The following is a 12500-nucleotide window of genomic DNA, read 5'->3' as shown; positions in this document are numbered from 1 at the left end:
GTCGTGCTTCACATAACAACACATGTGCTCAATAATTCCTCGAATATATAAAAACAAATATTTATTTTGTAAATTGTTCTATCAGAAGTCAGCTGAAGGTACGACACGATAGTCACCTCAAGTGACCACCAGAGACGACATGTCGTTCCATCCAGCTATCTTCAACGTGACGGTACACGACCCGTCACTGTACCACGGACTGCCGGGGGGCCAACACCCCTTCTTCCAACAGCATGGCCCCCAGCAGGTGCTTGGGGTACCTGCCGGAGTGCCCAGCCAATACCTGGACATGGGGCATGACGACACACAGTTCCCGAGCTTCATGCCCTCCCTGCCGTCAGAGCTTCAGGGACCTGTGGCCTTCAGGAACACCAGCAGCCACAGCACCATGTTCCCCCCAGGTGCCGTGTCCCCGCGCCTCACCATCCCCACCATCACCAACACCACCTTCGTCCAGCTGCCTGTAAGTACACCCATCTCTATTTTAGTTCACTTATTTATACTTTACACCATTACTTAAACCCACAACAACTTAAACTAAAACCTCCCCCTCAACAACCCACGAGATAAAACACCGACATAAACTACCACAAGAATGTAAACAACAAATAAATACCGAAGTGTCTTGTTGACGTCGCATCTGGTGTATATAGTTATATAGATTCGGGAAGTCAACACAAGAGGGCATCTGCTGAATAAACTACTAAATGTGTTAATTGATCATGACCTTAAAATTAGAACGCGTCTAACATATACAGAGTTATATCCTAATATGTATACTGTATGAATATTACATGACGGGAACCTTCACACTTGATCTACTCCATCCTATGTATGTGAATTAATCTAACCCCGATCCTGACTCGAGAATTAAACAGTGAGAAATAAGGGATTAATCTTAGCATATCAGACATTGTTGACGAGGGTAAAAAAAAGCGCGGGAAGACAGGACTAGGGGTTATGGTCGCTGTGGTTAATGACAAGCCTCAATCATTCGTCCTTCCATACTCTTCTCGTCACATTCTCGAAATTCGTAAAATGAAGGTAAAATTGAACGCTTCTGTTATAAATTATAGCTTTCGAAATTCAAAGAAAACATAAATACGAACACATCTATCAAAACAGACCTTAGGAAGTCAAGATGGAAGAAAACATACACGACTCCTAAACATAAACATTTAAAACAAAGTCGAAAGCATGAATACGAACACATCTCTCAACATAATCAACAAAAACAAAGTCGAAGGCATAAAAACGAACAAATCTATCAAAAGAAACCCTCGGAAGTCAAGCTGAAGGAATACGAACATCAAAATGAAATCAATGTCTATCAAATTTAGGGGAGAGAGAAAGGGATTCGAACACCACTGAACCCTCAAGGCCTGATAATTTCGCTCCAGTTAATGCAGGAAAATTTTACTGGTAGTGATGGTGGTAGGGGTGGTGGTGGTGGTGGTGATGGTAGTGGTAGGGTTAGTGGTGGTGGTAGTGTTGGTGATAGTGGTAGAGATGATGGTAGTGGGGAGGTGAAAGGGTTGGGATGGTGATAATAGTAGTAGTAGTAATGAAAGGTCAAAAAAAATTACGATCATCCCCAATGTTATTTCTCCTCCTCCTCCTCTTTCTTCCTCTTTCTTCCTCCTCTTTCTTCCTCTCTCCTCCTACCTATCCTCTCTCTCTCTCCCCACCACCCACACCATCCCTGACAGCTCACCCGGGAAACTAAGAATCACAACTCGTCTTCCCTGACCTCATTACATCACGATCTATACCATCTTACTGTATCAACACCCCCTCCTTCCCCCCAACCCCTCACCTCCCAATTCCAAACCCTCACCTCCCACCTCCACCTCAACCTCACCTCCCACCTCCCAACCTCACCTCCCACCCTCCTTCCCAACCTCACCTCCACCTCCACCTCACACCTCACCCCTCCAAAATAAATTATATACCCTTAACCTTATATAATATGCCAGATGTTATATGTCTGGTAGTGGATATTTGTAAAAAAGAAAACATTAGGTTTATTAGAGAGAAATGTGTTAGTTTGAGATAGATGTGTTTAGATTATATTGATGATGAAATAAATGCTTGATGCTGTTTCATTTCCTACTTTCCCACATTCATTCCTCCTTTTTCCCCCCCCACCCTCCTTTTCCTCTCCCTCCCTCATCCTTTCCCTCCCTCTCACATCCTTTCCCCTCCCCTCCATCCTTTCCTCCCTCCATCCTTTTTTCCTCCCTCCCTCCTCATTCACAGAGGTAGGGCCGAGGCAAGGGAAGGAGAACAGCAAAAACAGGTCTGGTAACTAAAGGAACAGCTCCTATGATGCTGCTACTAGTACTACCACTTGCCACCACTAGCGCTACCACCACCACCTCCATCAACACTACACCACAACCACTTACCACTACTACCACTTACCACCACTGCTACCACTTACCACCACTAGCGCTACCACCACCACCTCCATCAACATCACCACTACACCACAACCACTTACCACTACTACCACTTACCACTACTACCACTTCACCCACTACTACCACTTACCACTACTACCACTTACCACTACTACCACTTACCACTACTACCACCACCCTTTACCACTACTACCACCACTAGTACTAGGATCTTCTCGTGCCTTCCTGCAGCTTCTTATTTGGGTCAAGTTCGTGGACAACACACACACACACACACACACACACACACCCACACACACACACACACACATACACATTAAACCCCCGATATTCTCACGTTCACAACACGTTCACCAGCAGTAATGAACGGGACACACCCTAACCTCAACTAGCAGTATTGCACTCAGCTGTTGAAAGGAATGATCACGTCGCCAGGCCTGTTATGATCAAGGCTGGTGAATACTTGGCGTGCCGAGGTCGTTGCCAGCGTTCGAATCCCTGTATCGTGTCGGGAATTTTAATTACGTCTGGGATTTTCATCTTTGTTGTTATTGGTAATGTTCTTGTTGTTCTTGTTCTTGGTAGTAGTCGTAATAGTAGTAGTAGTAGTAGCAGGAGGAGGATAGTATTAGCAATAGTAGTAGTTGTGGTAGTCTCATTATCATTGTTATTATTATCATCATTATTTCTCGCCCCCGTAATGAAGAGTAAATATAATGAGAGAGATATGACACAATAAGGGCGTGGTGCTATGGGCGTGGTGCTGTGGGCGTGGTGCTGTGGGCATGGCGCTGCACTGGCCACACCTACCACCACCATTACTACTACTACCACTACTATCACCACTACTACTATTACAACTACTACTATAACTACCACTATTACCACTACAACTACCACTATCACCATCACTATCAACAACACCACACATATCCTGACAGTAAGTAAAAAACCCAAACAAAAGATTACAGCCCAAAAGAAACACAAATCAGGCCGCCATCACTGTATCCTGTACCGGAGAATACATTACCTTGTATCTTGTAGGAGAACAGAATACATAATACATCAGGTTGCTACAGGTTTTACATTTATGAATAATAGTATATAATCAGACACGGGTGACGAGCTAATGTGTGTGTGTCTCAAAGGGGAACGATTATCTTAAGAGTGTAATTAATAGAGAGATTGAGAGAAATTTGTGTGTTTTAAGAGAGGTGTATCGTGTTATGGTTAGGTTAGGTTATAGTCAGGGCGCCTCTAGTCCACCCAGATGTGAATGGGTACGTATTTTAGCTGTTTTGAGGGAGGGGAGGTGATGGGGAAGAGAGAGAGGTGCATGTTAGATCACTACCTACCATGCATTGAGGTCTCTAAGGTCTGGTACTTTTAAGCGAGTGGCATTATTATGGTTCCCGAGTGATATTAACAAGTTACCTGGTACTAATATATTGTCCTGGTACCCTAGCAAGTGAGGTATCAGAATATGGTATTGGTACCTGTGCTTAATTAGTGCTGAAATTACAGGTACATAAGTGTTGTGGGTGGTTGGGGTTTAGCCTCAATACTGTCATCACAAAATCCTGCAGCGAGACCCTCGGCCAGATCAACTAAAACACCAGCAATGGTTTGATGAAACTAAACCGGAAATCGACATACTCGTCAATGGTAAACGCGCTGCCCCTCAAGCACTAGCAGAACAACCCTTTGTCTCGGACCAAAGCTGATACCTTCCTCCAAAAGAGAGTGATGGCCCAGAGCAAACTTCTGGATCTAAAAGGACAAATGGCAGATCACCAAAATATGTGTGAATTTTTCAATCCACTCAAGCAATCTATGGCCCAATTACTCCGCATTGCACGGCCTCCCTCGGTTCATTCGACGATAACTCCCTAATTAATGACGAAGAAGGCATCCGTCAGCGTTAGAAAGGTGCTGCCGTCGCCCCTCCCGCACTAGATGTAGCCCTCCACTCGTGCAACATCTGTGGAAAACCTTGCGGGTCCTGTATTGGCCTCTCTAGTCCCCTCGGAGCTCACTAACATAGGTGACATCCTTAATAACTCATATCATTGTATCATATCTGGGTGATCGTCATACTTGATTCCGAGTGACAGCAAAGTAGTAGTATTCGTAGTGGTGGTGGTGATGATAGTAGTGGTAGTGGTTGTCTTGATGGCATGTGCATCTCCATTCACTGTAAGACTGCCACGCCTAGGTAACACTATCCTGGAGTCTCCACACACACCTCCACACACTCCACACACACACACTCCCACACACACACTCTCCCACACACACACACTCCCCACACACACACACACACACCTCCACACACACACACTCTCCCACACACACACACACACCTCCCACACACACACACTCTCCCACACACACACCTCCCACACACACACCCTTCCACACACACTCCCCACAAACACACACCCCAAACACACACACAAACACACACACACCCCACACACACACACACACCCCCACACACACACACACCCCACACACATCCCCCCAACACACACACACCCACACACACACACACACTCTCCCACACACACACACACACCCCACACACACACACTCCCACACACACACACTCTCCCACACACACACCTCCCCACACACACACACTTCCCCACACAACACACTCCCACACACACACACACTCCCACACCACCCCCACACACACACACACTCCCACACACACACACCATCCCACACACACACACTCTCCCACACACACACACTCTCCCACACACACACACACTCTCCCACACCACTCCCACACACACCTCCTCCACACACACCCTCTCCCACACACACACTCTCCCCACACACACACACCATCCCACACACACACATCTCCCACACACACCTCCCACACACACACACTCCCCACACACACACACACACTCTCACACACACCCCACACACCCCTCCCACACACACCCTCCACACACCTCCCACACACACACACTCTCCCACACACTCTCCCACACACACACACTCTCCCACACACACACACTCTCACACACACACTCTCACACACACCTCTCCCACACTCTCCCACACACCTCTCCCACACACACACACACACTCCCACACACACACACTCTCCCACACACCTCTCCCACACACACACACTCTCCCACACACACACACACTCTCCCACACACACACACTCTCCCACACTCCCACATACTCCACCTCACGCTCTCTAGGTTAGGTTAGGTAGAGTCTCGTCTTGAGAAACAACTAATCGACCTCGCTGCCTCAGAACACAGTCTACCTACAATCACCCACAACTTATTTGCATACAGCTGTTTTAATATTCTTCATTAACTTTAATAAAATAGGAAAACAACACATACCTTACGTCATTAACCTGAGCTGAAAGATAAGACAGTCATTAAATCTCACCTACCTCCCTCCTCCTGTCTCCCTCTCTCCGTCTTCTCTCCCTCCTCCCCGCCCTCTCTCCCTCCTCCCCGCCCTCTCTCCCTGTACGAGTGTGTGTGGTATATTGGGGTATCGTGTACGTTGTTGTGTATGTCCGTAGTGTCCGTGGGTCTTGAATGGTTGGATGGATCGCTTGTGAAACTTTACTGGGATTTTGAGGAGGAGGAAATGTACACAATATACAGTGTCGGTTCAGTTGGTATTTCTGATTGTAAGTTGCACCTGCAGTTATCATAGTTATTATCAGGTACAACTCACAGTCAGAAATACCAACCTAACCAACACTACTTTACCTTCTGCTTATTTCTAAATTTCAGACTCAGTTGGGCAGATAGTTTTAGTGTATTTATAGAAATACTACATATATACTTAAGGAAACTCTGTATACATGTATGAATATAAAATCTATTGTAAGTTTGAAGACAAATTGTAACATAAATCAGGAAGTCACGTGCTGTCGGCTACACTGGCTAATTAACCTGGCCAACCTCGCTCTGACGGCCATGATTCACCTGTTGCTTTCATACACTGATCTACGAGTGGGTACCCCCCTCTCTCTCTCTCTCTCTCTCTCTGGGTGGGGCGAAAGAGAGTAGACGAGATAGAAGCGCGAGGAAAAGGAGAGACATAGAGAGAGAGAGAGAGAGATAGAGAGAGAGAGAGAGGAGAGAGAGAGAGAGAAGGGGGGGTGTAAATGGAGTGAGGAATGGATAAAATTCCAGAATATTGGATTAAATGTAAGGGCGGCAGACATCAATAAACAGGAGGACACTAATCTTAATTCTTCCTTCTTCCTCCTCCTGTTCTAACTCTCCTCTTCCCCCCTCCCCTCCTCCTCCTCTATACTCTTCCTCTCCTCTTCCTCTTATAATAGTTTTTAATCACCAAAGAATAAACCGAAAAGGAAGATTGTATAAACAGGAGAACAGAGCGTGTGGCTGAGAGAGTCGTGGTGAGTAAGAGTAGACATGGGCCTGCCTGTCTGTCTGCCTTCCACCTCGATGCTCAACAGAAAGAGTAAAGTTTAAAGGTTGATCACATAGCCTGAAGTAGGAACGAGGGAAGGAGAAGGACGTGAGATAAGAGAGAGAATCTGAAAGGGAAGGAGATTAAGAAGAAGAAGGAAGTGAAGGAAGAAGGAGGGAGAAGGAGACTGCTTATGAAGGTCAAGAGGTGCAGGTAGTGAGCAGATTGGGACATTAAGAGAAAAAAAAAGAGACTTCATCCTGAGAGAGAGAGAGAGAGAGAGAGAGAGAGAGAGAGAGAGAGAGAGGGAAAAAAACATTACAATAACACATATTTTAGTCGCCATCTTGCCTCTGGGCTAATGTAAACACACTCTCTTTAAGATCAGGTGGTTCATGGCGACCTTTATATATGTTGGCGATTTGTCTTTTGTTGGCGAGTTCTGTGTTTTTGTTGGCGAGTCTTGTGGTTTTGTTGGCGAGTCTTGTGTTTTTGTTGGAGAGTCTTGTGTTTTTGTTGGCGAGTCTTGTGTTTTTGTTGGAGAGTCTTGTGTTTTTGTTGGAGAGTCTTGTGTTTTTGTTGGAGAGTCTTGTGTTTTTGTTGGCGAGTCTTGTGGTTTTGTTGGAGAGTCTTGTGTTTTTGTTGGAGAGTCTTGTGTTTTTGTTGGCGAGTCCTGTGTTTTTGTTGGCGAGTCTTGTGTTTTTGCTGGAGAGTCTTGTGTTTTGTTGGAGAGTCTTGTGTTTTTGTTGGAGAGTCTTGTGTTTTGTTGAGAGTCTTGTGTTTTTGTTGGAGAGTCTTGTGTTTTTGTTGGAGAGTCTTCTTGTGTTTTGTTGGAGAGTCTTGTGTTTTTGTTGGAGAGTCTTGTGTTTTGTTGAGTCTTGTGTTTTGTTGGAGAGTCTTGTGTTTTGTTGGCGAGTCTTGTGTTTTGTTGGAGAGTCTTGTGTTTTTGTTGGAGAGTCTTGTGTTTTTGTTGAGAGTCTTGTGTTTTGTTGGAGAGTCTTGTGTTTTTGTTGGCGAGTCTTGTGTTTTGTTGGAAGTCTTGTTTGTTTGAAGTCTGTGTTTTGTTGGAGAGTCTTGTGTTTTGTTGGAGAGTCTTGTGTTTTGTTGGCGAGTCTTGTGTTTTGTTGGCGAGTCTGTGTTTTTGTTGGGAGTCTTGTGTTTTGTTGGAAGTCTTGTGTTTTTGTTGGAGAGTCTTGTGTTTTTGTTGGCAGCCTTATGTTTTGTTGCGAGTCCTTATTTCTGTTAGAGTCTTGTGTTTTTGTGAAGTCTTGTGTTTTGTTGCGAGTCTTGTTTTGTTGAGAGTCTTGTGTTTTGTTGGAGAGTCTTGTGTTTTTGTTGGAGAGTCTTGTGTTTTTGTTGTGAGTCTTATGTTTTTGTTGGCGAGTCCTGTATTTCTGTTAGAGTCTTGTGTTTTGTTAGTCTTGTGTTTTGTTGAGTCTTGTGTTTTGTTGAGAGTCTTGTGTTTTGTTGAGAGTCTTGTGTTTTGTTGGAGAGTCTTGTGTTTTTGTTGGCAGCCTTATGTTTTGTTGCAGTCCTGTATTTCTGTTGCGAGTCTTGTGTTTTGTTGAGATTTTGTGTTTTTGTTGGAGAGCCTTATGTTGTTGTTGTTGTGAGAGAAACATGTGATGCTGTTCTCATGGGTTCCCCTCACTGGCTAAGAACAGGTTGTGGGGTGACGCTGTAGCAGACACGCAGTCATATTCACAGCCAGTCAACCAGTCTAGTACTTAGCCAGTCTAGTATTCAGCCAATCACCCAGTTAAGTACTCAACCAGTCAGCCAACCAGGTACTCAACCAGTCAGCCAACCAGGTACTCAACCAGTTTAGTACTAGCCAGTCACCCAGCCAACTACTCAGCCAATCAATCAGTCTAGTACTCAGCCAATCAACTACTCAGAGAGTCAAATACTCAGCTAGTCAAGTACTCAGCCAGTCAGTCAGTCAGTCAAGTACTCACCCAGTCAGCCAGTCTAGTACTCAGCCAGTCAGCCGAGTAACCAGTCAGCTAGTCAAGTACTCAGCCAGTCAGCCAAGTAACCAGTCAGCCAGTCAAGTACTCAGCCAGTCAGCCAAGTAACCAGTCAGCCAGTCAAGTACTCAGCCAGTCAGCCAAGTAACCAGTCAGCCAGTCAAGTACTCAGCCAGTCAGCCAAGTAACCAGTCAGCCAGTCAAGTACTCAGCCAGTCAGCCAAGTAACCAGTCAGCCAGTCAAGTACTCAGCCAGTCAGCCAGGTGCCCGGTCAACCCCTGACCTTATCGTCTTGTGTAACCCAAGGTCTACTGGCCCCTCCCTCCTCCCTCCTATCCCTCCTATCCCTCTCCCTCCCTCCCTATCTACCAGTCTATATACCTACCAGTCTATCTGTCTATATATCTACCAGTCTACCTCTCTACTAATATGTTCACGTGTCTCCATGTCTACTGTACCTCTCGACCTGCCAAGGAATGTTTTACTATGGTCACTTCCTCATCTACTCCAGCTACCCGTCTACTGTACTTCCTCATCTACTCCAGCTTCCGTCTACTGTACTTCCTCATCTACCACTCCGTCACTGTCTCCTCCTCCAGCTACCCGTCTACTGTACTTCCTCATCTACTCCAGCTACCCGTCTACTGTACTTCCTCATCTACTCCAGCTACCCGTCTACTGTACTGTCTACTCCAGCTACCCGTCTACTGTACTTCCTCATCTACTCCAGCAACCCGTCTACTGTACTTCCTCATCTACTCCAGCTACCCGTCTACTGTACTTCCTCGTCTACTCCAGCTACCCGTCTACTGTACTTCCTCATCTACCAGCAATCTACTGTACTTCCTCATCTACCCAGCTACCCGTCTACTGTACTTCCTCATCTACTAGCCACCGTCTACTGTACTTCCTCGTCTACTCCAGCTACCCGTCTACTGTACTTCCTCATCTACTCCAGCTACCCGTCTACTGTACTTCCTCGTCTACTCCGCTACCCGTCTACTGTACTCCTCATCTACTCCAGCTACCCGTCTACTGTACTTCCTCGTTCACTCCAGCTACCCGTCTACTGTACTTCCTCATCTACTCCAGCCACCCGTCTACTGCACTCCTCATCTACCCAGCTACCGTCTGTTCTCACCACCCTCCACTGTACTTCCTCATCTACCCAGCTACCCGTCTACTGTACTTCCTCATCTACTCCAGCTACCCGTCTACTGTACTTCCTCATCTACCCAGCCACCCGTCTACTGTACTCCTCATCTACTCCAGCTACCCGTCTACTGTACTTCCTCATCTACTCCAGCTACCCGTCTACTCGTCTACTTCTTACTACCACCACCAGCAGGTGTGGACCACCACCAGCAGGTGTGGACCACCACCAGCAGGTGTGGACCACCACCAGCAGGTTTGGACCACCACCAGCAGGTGTGGACCACCACCAGCAGGTGTGGACCACCACCAATAGGTGTGTGGACCACCACCAGCAGGTGTGGACCACCACCAGCAGGTGTGGACCACCACCAGCAGGTGTGGACCACCACCAGCAGGTGTGGACCACCACACAGGTGGGGACCACCACCAGCAGTGTGGCCACCACTAGCAGACCACCCAGCAGGTGTGTGGACCACCACCAGCAGGTGTGGACCACCACCAGCAGGTGTGGGACCACCACCACAGGTGTGTGGACCACCACCAGCAGGTGTGGGACCACCACCAGCAGGTGTGACCACCACCAGCAGGTGTGTGGGACCACCACCAGCAGGTGTGGACCACCACAAGCAGGTGTGGACCACCACCAGCAGGTTTGTGGACCACCACCAGCAGGTAGCCACCACCAGCAGGTTTGTGGACCACCACCAGCAGGTGTGGGCCACCACCAGCAGGTTTGTGGACCACCACCAGCAGGTTTAGGGACCACCACCAGCAGGTGGGCCACCATTCATCTGGTGGGTGTGGCCTCCTGTAGTGCTGAGGGTCACTACCAGAATATCTTGATCGTTCCTTTATTTATGGCCATGGCTGTCGTCTAGGGCCACGCCCCTGGCCGGCACCCGTGGCCACCTGCCTTCCACAACCCTTAACCACACCTCTCGGGCCATCCACACTTACTCATCACATTTTATACTGTACCTACCCACTACAGCTCCCCGCCCTCAACATTAGACACCCCAGTTTATTTCACCTGATTGTCAAACACCCAAACGCTACCTGTGGGGTTAGGTTAGGTAAGATAAGGCTAGTTTAGATTAAGTTAAGTTAGGTTAGGTTGGTAAAGGCTAGATTAGATTGGGTTGGGTTAGGTTTTGTAAGGCTACATTAGATTAAGTTAGGTTAGCAGTAGGATGCTTAATCATCAGGTGAAATAAACGAAGGTGAAATAAACTAATCTTTATGTGATCCTTGTTGACAGGTGACGCCATCCTTTAAAACAGTCGACAATGAAATTTCGTCCTTGTGTCCTAAGTCCTGGTTTAAATATTTATAACTATTATGATTTTAAACGTGTAATTACCAGTGGGAGATTGACAACACCACAACACAATCCCCTGAGGGCCGGGTGTGGCTGGTTCGGAACTTCAAGTCACTGAGACGAATCACAAAGACTCGTTCACTCCAGGTTTTAATCCACTGGCAATGATAAGGTGGAAAATCGGATGGCACAAGTACTAATAACGCTTAAATGACCCCACTACCTTACTTAATGGTCGAGATTGAGGTTTTGATGAAGGTGAGTTTGACACTTGTGAAGCTTGCGGGTTATTGGTACTGTCTTGACCCGAGGCTAATGAGGGAAGCAAGATGCATTGAGTTGGACGTTTTGGTTGCCTGCCAGAGTGACTTGGGGCAACATTCACCCTCGGGGGAAGCGATATACTGGTGATGGATGGCGGCAGGGTGGGGACATCATACCCCGGGATGTGATAGACGGGTGATGGATGATGGGATGGTGGTGTCTGTGTTGGTCTGAGTGCCCAACTTACATTATGGAAGAGGCGCGACTTATAATCAGTAAAGAATTCGCAAAGAAAAAAAAAATTGAAGAAAATGGACACTCGGCAAGCGGTACAGGGATGACTTCATTAAAACCTAAAGAGTTACGAACAACCTCGAAATTATCCTCGTTATTGCACCATCACTAACGTTCCTCTCCCTTCTAAGACAACAATATTACTCTACTTTTCTCATATAATGTTTCTCATTGACCTCAGACCAAAAGACTCCTCATTTACTCTCACGATTAGAGTAAAAAAAAAATTTAAAATGTTTTGTATCGTCCAGTTTATAAGACCCTCAGGTGAGTCACGTTGTTTTTCTGCTGTTTATTTTTTTCATAGTATTTTCTAACCGGATTGACTTGATACAGACGAATTAAAAAATATATATTACACTTTGAACGAAATATTCTTGTTCATTTCGATTTTGTTTTAGAGTTATATTGTTTTTTTTATATTTCGTTTTTTTTTCGGTTTTGTTCGGTCGTGGCCTCGTTCTTCTTATTTCCTTAGTCTTGTTTTATTATATATGAAAGGAAAACGCGAAGGACATGATTAATTTATATACACTTATGAGCAGTTCTGTACCGTGAGAATTGTGTCTCTCTCTCTCTCTCTCTCTCTCTCCTGCAGACTTGCACAACCACATAATCTTCGATCATTCCCCTAGTGT

The 12500-nt window shown here is 46.3% G+C and overlaps 1 protein-coding gene across 1 annotated transcript in view; it reads left to right on the top strand.

Moving 5' to 3' along the window:
- The window catches only part of LOC121858601 (protein spaetzle 3-like), a 58930-nt gene that overhangs the window by 529 nt on the left and 45901 nt on the right, over positions 1 to 12500 (top strand). Inside the window, 1 exon segment of the mRNA XM_042355109.1 lies at positions 1 to 463. This exon segment is cut by the window's left edge and continues 529 nt beyond it. Coding sequence (XP_042211043.1) covers positions 140 to 463 — 324 coding nt within the window. The 5' untranslated portion in view covers positions 1 to 139.

The sequence above is a fragment of the Homarus americanus genome, unplaced genomic scaffold, assembly GCF_018991925.1.
Source record: "Homarus americanus isolate GMGI-L3 unplaced genomic scaffold, GMGI_Hamer_2.0 scaffold74, whole genome shotgun sequence".
NCBI classification, from domain to species: Eukaryota; Metazoa; Arthropoda; class Malacostraca; order Decapoda; family Nephropidae; genus Homarus; species Homarus americanus.
The sequence above is the reverse complement of the archived record's forward strand: the minus strand, read 5'-3'. Positions and strand labels throughout refer to the sequence as shown.